This window comes from Bison bison, unplaced genomic scaffold (genome assembly GCF_000754665.1).
Source record: "Bison bison bison isolate TAMUID 2011002044 unplaced genomic scaffold, Bison_UMD1.0 scf7180017864304, whole genome shotgun sequence".
NCBI lineage: Eukaryota > Metazoa > Chordata > Mammalia > Artiodactyla > Bovidae > Bison > Bison bison.
Genome location: NW_011494876.1, coordinates 15,568,106 through 15,575,059, shown reverse-complemented (window position 1 = coordinate 15,575,059; position 6,954 = coordinate 15,568,106). Strand labels below are relative to the sequence as shown.

At 60.5% G+C, this 6,954-nt stretch overlaps 1 protein-coding gene across 2 annotated transcripts in view; it reads left to right on the top strand.

The window, feature by feature from the left end:
- Positions 1-6,954, top strand: part of SEMA3F (sema domain, immunoglobulin domain (Ig), short basic domain, secreted, (semaphorin) 3F) — a 33,294-nt gene that overhangs the window by 16,694 nt on the left and 9,646 nt on the right. For both annotated transcript variants that reach the window (XM_010851832.1, XM_010851833.1), the window contains exons 3-4: positions 6,650-6,810; positions 6,911-6,946. In XM_010851832.1, the coding sequence (XP_010850134.1) occupies positions 6,650-6,810; positions 6,911-6,946 (197 nt within the window). The remainder of the gene's footprint in view (positions 1-6,649; positions 6,811-6,910; positions 6,947-6,954) is intronic.

Below are 6,954 nucleotides of genomic sequence, written 5' to 3'. Positions count from 1 at the left end.
CCGGACATGCTCTTTCCTCTCAGGTCTCTGCACCCGGCCAAGAACCTTGTTTCTTCCCATTTAGGACTCCGTGCTGATGCCCTCATTTCCTTCCAGGAGCAGAGTCCACCGTGTGGACCTGCTGGTCAGCCCGCGTGGGTGGCTCCTGTCAGTCTTACTCTATAACTGCAGAGCAGCTGCTAGAATGCGGGGGCCTCATGGGCTCCTGCGGCATCCGGGATAGAATGGGTGGCACTCCGGGCTCCTCTACCCAAGGCTGCCCATGCTGTCATTTTGCTCAGCACTCTCCAAGTCCCAGCACCAGGCCTGTGTAGAGTACTCGCTGCCTTTCTGGACTGGTGACCAGCTGAGTCCTGCTGGACTCCTGACACAGCCCCACCATATGCCCCAGGGCTGACCCTGAGCACACAGCTGCCTGTGTGATTATGCCTCAGTTTCCCCACCTGAATACTGGGGAGGGAGCTAAGACGGTCTGGGATACCCTGGGAACCTCTGGGTGGGTGAATGGGCCTGCAGGGACGGACTCCAGGAGTCTGAAGAGGGTAGAGATGGGGGCGGGGCCCAGGGCAGGGGGAGGGTCCTGACACCCACCAGCCTGTTGGTCCTATCCTGGCCTGTCCGTCTGGTTGATTTATCAGAGTAAATGAGCCATGGAGAGTTTGTTGTCTTTTGCAGTCACAGAGGGGAGGAGGAGGTCGAGTAAGGAGTGAGGGGCTTCCGGGCGGGTCTGGAATGTGGGAGGAGGGGTGGGCCCCCAGGCCTGCGGAACTGGAGGCTCTGATCCGCTCTCCCCACCTGAGAAAGGGATGGGTAACACCCTCCCCTCAGGACCCGCCCCTCTTCCCACTCACTTCCCACTTCTTGGGGGCACATTCCAGTGTGAGCTGCTTGCCTGGCTCAGGCCCTCTCCTCCCACCCCAGGCTTGGGGGCTACCCTGCTCCTTCAAGCCTGCCTCCTTGACCACACTGTGTCTTTTCCAGGCTGGGCTAGAGCTCTGAACTTTGCCTGGCCCACAGATTGCCAAAGGTGTCCTCCTAGGCACACCATTCGGGTCCAGGTAGGATGTCCTGGCCGCTGGAGCCACCAGCCCAGACCTAGAACAATCAGGCATCATGTGGGCCTGGGGCTGGGCAGGGTTCAATGGAGGCACCTGGATGGAGGGCCCCCTACCAGCTAGGACACAATGGTTGAAAGTCATTGGACATCCTTCTCGGGGAGAGGTGTAGGGCCAACCTCTGCTCTCCTCCTGTGTGTGCCAGAGGGTGACCTTGCTGCCGCTTCCCACCTGCTGGTTTTTCCTGGGTCGGGATGAGCTGTGCCCCCAGCCTGTCTTCTCCTGGGCGGGGCAGGTGGGCGCTGGGGCGGAACGGGCGTGGGAACAGCATGCCTGGGCCTGCCGGGCCCCAGCCTCCAGCCCTTTGCCCCCAAAATGGGAGGGGAGCCCGCAGCAGAGTTTAGCCCAGCTGGGCTGCTCCAGCTTGGTGTTTACTGAACAGCTGCAGTGTTTACAGTAGCTCTTGAGAAGGGGCCCCTTGTTCCAGAGGATTTCCTATCCTGAGGGTCCCATCAAGGTCTGATCTTACCACCTCCCCATATCCCTAGGATAGGCATGTCAGGGAGCCAGAGACTACAACCATCTCCACCCTCTCGGCCACTGTCTTGGTGCCTGTCCCTCCGCTGTCCACTCTGGCCTTGGGTCCCTCTCCCCTGGAGAAGCTGACATTCCCAGGAAGTGGCAGCTCTAAGTGGTAAAATACGGTAACAGGGTCCCCAGTTCAGACTTTTAAATTAAATTCAATCAGAGCCGTTATTGAATATAAACACGCGGAGTCATTTACATGTTAATTATGTTGAATGGACTACGAGGCCATAATTAGTTGCTAATTGGGTGAGAGCTGCTGTAATTGGTTTTGTTGGCACCGACCTGGCTCACCTGCCTAGGGGGAAGAGGGGCGAGTATGGATGGCTCCTAGGGAGGCCTGTGGGTCTCCGCTCTGGACAGCCTGATGCAGAGATGGGACTGGAGAGGGAAGACTTTGATGGGCTTGGGGCCAGAGGAACCTAGAGTCTGCCCCCCATCCCAGGAAGCAGACAGATTAAGCCCTAGGCAAACCCCTGCGTCTGGCTTCTAGGGGTTCCCATCTAGAACATCCCGAGGGGTGGCAGAGGGAAGGGACTGGGGGAATCAGCCCCTGAATCAAAGGTGATGGCCTCCCCTGCTCAGCCCCATGTGGGACCTGGACCTGAATAAATGGTACGTGCCTAGGAGAGGATTAGCACAAGGCACATGTCACCCCGGTGTATCCCTGCAGATGCCGGGACCCTGGCACTGAGGTGTGTGGGAGGTGGGGTGCTGAGCAGGGAGAAAGATGCCTGCAAAGGCTTTAGGGCTGCCCTGCCCCCTGCTCAGCCTGGCTGGAGCTCCGGGGTTGCAAGGCTGCGGCCAGGGGCTGAGGCCTTCCGGCTGGCCGCTCATTAAAAGAGGATTAGGCTGGGAGCCAGGGGGCCAGCCCAGCCCCTAGGCCTTCCTCTGGGGCCCCTCACAGCTTGGGGGAGTGATGAAGGGGCTGGGGGCCACCCCTGCCCAGCGCCCACGAGGGTGTCCAGGAGGGACCCTTCCCCTTCTGCTCCTGCCCCCATCTCCTTTTCCATCTTGGTTTCCCTCCTCAGAAGGACTGGAGGATAGAGACCTAACAGAGACCCTGGCGCACCCCTGCCCCTCACCCTCTGCCTCATTTCTCTTCATCTTAGGAATTAGGGCTGCCCCAGCCCACATGAAGTCAGAGGTCAGGGCTGGGCTGCCAGGACCTGTCCATCAGCTCGCAGTACCCATGCACAGCCCCGGAGGTGACACTGTCAGTCAAGGCCTGCTGCTTTGTAGGGCTGTAACCAAGGGGGCGGGGTACCCATCTCTGCTCCAAGACCCCCCTCTTGCAGCAGCCCCTGCCTCACTGGCGACAGACCTGGTGTCCTAGAGACGGGCAGCAGGGGTCGGGGGCCGCCCACTCGGGGTCTGCGGGTGAGGGCTGCAGACACGCCCCCTCAGCACTATCCTCGCCCACCTCCTCCTTTCAAGTGAGGCATCAAGTGCTTCCCAGAGAGGAGGAAACAGAGACCCCCCAGGATTAGGCTCCTCTATGCTGAGAAAGTTCCTGCCCATGGACCTTTGCCAGGCCGTTCTGGGCCAGGACCCCAAGTGTCTAATGGCCATGGGAGACTGTCAAGGCTGGGAACGGCTGCGGAAATGAGGTGGCTGATGCCAGAAAAGGCTCTTCCTTCCCGATGACGGGAAAAGCCTTCCCGGATGTTACCCCACCCAGCCTGTGCCCAGCCTGCAAGAGGGCCTGGGGGTGGGGAGCTCGTCCCTGGAGCATCACCCAGGCACACCACCCTCTCTCCCCAAAATGAGAGCTCATCCAGACTTGAATCCCTGGCACCCGCAGAGCCTTGGATTGGGCTGGTTGTGCCCTGGCCCCTCCGTCTGTATTTTCCTGGGGTTGCGGCAGGGGGGTGACACTCCTGCTATCAGAGCTGGGCCTGGAACAAGTGGAGCAGAGGTGGGGACTGGCCTGAGGACGTGAGCAGCCTGGGTCCATGTCAGCTCCTCCTCGCACACCCATGCCTGCTTAGGCCCCCAAGTGCCCTGGGCCCAAGTCCCTGCCCCTCACTGGAGCTGGCAGCCCTAGGCTGTAGGCCTGCTGACGCTGCAGGTGTCAGAGCAGGATGCCCAGGACTACTCAGCCACCACCTGCCTTCAGCCGCACTTCTTGGAGGAGTGAAGACCCCCTGTTCTTTCACCCTGTGGCAGAGGGGAGGTGGGGACAGGATACTAGTTTCAGTCCTTGCCTGGTGACCTAAGGTGAGCACCACTCTCCCCTGGGCCTCAGTCTTCCTGTCTGGAGCTGGGGCTGCAGGGCTGTCACAGGGACCCTTGTTGTAATTCTTTACTACAATCTGGTTTGCAGGAAATGAGCACTCAGTGACCCCAACTGGGCTCCTGAAGCCCATGCCAGGAGCCCATGGCAGGGCCAAAGATTCCTGACCCCTGTCCCACCCCTTCCCTACTCTATACAGCCTTATGGGGGTTCCCCACACCTGCCTGTTTCCACAGTGACCAAAACATCACATCCTGTGACAACAGAGCCATTGACGCCATATCCCGTGGCCACTGGGAGGGGTCCCGAGGGTCCTGAGTCATGTGCCCTGTAAGTGGAGGACGAGTCACCTTCCGGCCCTGGCCCTCCTGGCAGGCAGTCCCCACCACCACCACCAGGATGGGCTCTGCCAGAGCTGCCCCCTCCTTCGGTCCAAAAGGCCATGGACCTGGGCGGGAATCCTGCGCTCTGCGCACTCCGATGTGTCACTTTCCTGCTCTGCCTGTCATCTGTAAACTGGATGCTGTGAGCACAGGGCTTTGCTCATGATAGACACGGGATGACTAAGACAAGGGATGATTCCCTCCATTCCCATCTCTACCCACAGGGTGGGGACCCGGAGGGAGTGAGGGAGGGTCAGGTCACCGAGCCTCCTGCTCCTCCTGTAGGTCTGTTTCCTCACTGCTGAATGGCCCTCTCCTCTGTCCTCGCAGCACTTTGAACTTGAGAGGGGGATTTGGAAAACTTGAGGGGTCCTGGCACTGTGGAGTGGGAGGGCTCAGATTATAGGGGCCCATGGGGCTGGGCAGGGATGTAGGGATTATAGCCGGTTGTATCCCTGGGGCTAGATATTTGAAATTCCCCCCAACCCTAGATCTCTGTGTCTGAAGGTGCCCACTTGAGCCTCGCCTCCCTTCCCCCTGTTGCCCCCCAAATGCCCCCTAGCCCAGCAGGACGGGTAAGGGCACTGTCAAGGCCATGCCCCCAGCCAGGGTATAAATAACCCCTGGCGGGCTGTCCCAGCCTGGGGGGGCTCCGCTGGCAGCCCCACTTCCTCTCTGGCCACTTCCTGGCCCTGGGGGTGAGGGAGTGTTTACTTTCCTGTTGTCACGATGGCTGGGTGGCCAGGCGGGGGACTCCGAGTGGCCCAACAACAGGTGCAGGACAGGTGCCCAGGCTGCCCTGCCCAGGACTTCAGAGGCACCGCCAACGAGGCCGAAGCCAGGCAGGGATCGGCACTTTGATCCCGTGGCGTCCCTGCGTCCCAGCGGTGGGCCAAGGTCATCACCTGTATTCTCTTGTTGCCATAGTCAGGGCTGGGCAGGGCACGGCCTCGGACGTGGCCTCCGGGTCTGCTGTGGGAGTCCCCTGGCTCCTGGCCCGCCTCACACGCCCATCTCAGCACATCCTGAAGCTCCCATTCAGAGCTGCTCTCAGGCTCAGCCTCTCCAGCCCCCTTCCCAGCTCTCCAGAGCACAGCGGGGGGTCAGGGTCAGCCAGGCCAGTCAGAGACAACTGCCCCGAGTAGAAGGCAGCCTGGGCTAATGGGAGAGAGCCCCCTGCTGGTTCCACCTTGAGGAGGACCTCAGATCCCAGCTGTTCCCCCTCTCCAGGTCTCTCCCTCGATTGCCCCACCTGTGAAATGGGTCACCAGCTGTGGGGCAGGGAGATTGCACATGTTTGATCTCCCTTGGGTGCCTCATGTGGCGTAGGACCGATATGTACAGGTGTGTATACCTGGGCTGGGTGCATACATGCATACTATTGGTTCTGTGTGCCGCCATCTCAAGTCTCCTGTGCTGGTGAATATCCATCACCCTGGTTACAATCAACTCCTCTCTGGTGGAGCTGAAAATAGCTGGGGGTGGGTGGAGGAGGGGCCTGCCACAGGGACCCCTCGGAACTCCCTCTCCCAGAGGAGGAAGGTTCCCAAGTTTCCTGGAATCCTCTGTCATTGGCGTGTCACTAGCTAAGTTCCCTCCTGTCTTTCATCCTCAGAAAGGAGGGCTTTCCCCCAGCAGCCTGTGGGTCAGCGGGCCACATGGAAGGGAAACTGATGAGTCAGATGGACACTGCTCCCAGCCCCTGGGGGTGCTGTAGCTCTAGAGGGCAGGCCTCTTTCCTGGGAAGGACTTCCTGGCTAGTTCCAGGAAGTGGCCTGAGGGTTCCACCATCAGCAACCCCATGGGGTCTGGGGGAAGCCCAAGATATCTTGGGCAGTTTGCTTCCAGCAAGGCTTTCCGGTGTCCTGGCTAACCTGCTTCTGACACGGTGGGGACCTTGTGTGTGCCCGCTTTGCCCCCTGCCTTGTTGGCAGCTGGGGTGAGGACTGGGTGCCCCGGCTCTGTGCCAGCGTCTTCGGGCTTCCCTTGATGCACCTGCCCCCACCCCCACCCCCTGCTCATTAACCCTTTTAGGCCCCTGTGGGAAGCTGGCCCCACCCTGAGCGTGGGAGCATTAACCCCCACCTGAGCAGAGTCTTTGATGCCATCACGCGCCCTGGCCTGCGCCCACTGCGCTTTCATTGGGACCTGGAGACTGGCTGGGCTGCTGATGAATCAGGGCCCCAGCTTTGGGTGTGGCCCCTTCCCTGGCTTGCCCACCCGTCGTCCCATTTTCTCCTCCGAGAATGTCAGGAATTCAAGAGGTTACCAAGAAGGCTCTGCAGGGGAAGCAGAGGGCTAAGAGGACTGTGGGGCGGGGTTACCACCTCTGTCGAGGGGATGCTGGCTGGCCTCCAGGTGCCCACTGCTGCCCTACCCTCCACCCACAGAGCTTAAGGCCACAGGCACCGCCCACTTCTTCAACTTCCTTCTCAACACAAGCGACTACCGAATCCTGTTCAAGGACGAGGACCACGACCGCATGTATGTGGGCAGCAAGGACTACGTGTTATCCCTGGACCTGCATGACATCAACCGCGAGCCCCTCATCGTAAGGGCCAGGCCAGATGTGGGGCGGGGGATGTTGGGGGACGTGAGCCCCAGGGTGCGGGGCCCCTGCCGGCAGGCCCTCTGATCCTCCTCTCTGGCAGATCCACTGGGCAGCCACCCCACAGCGCATTGAAGAGGGGGTGCT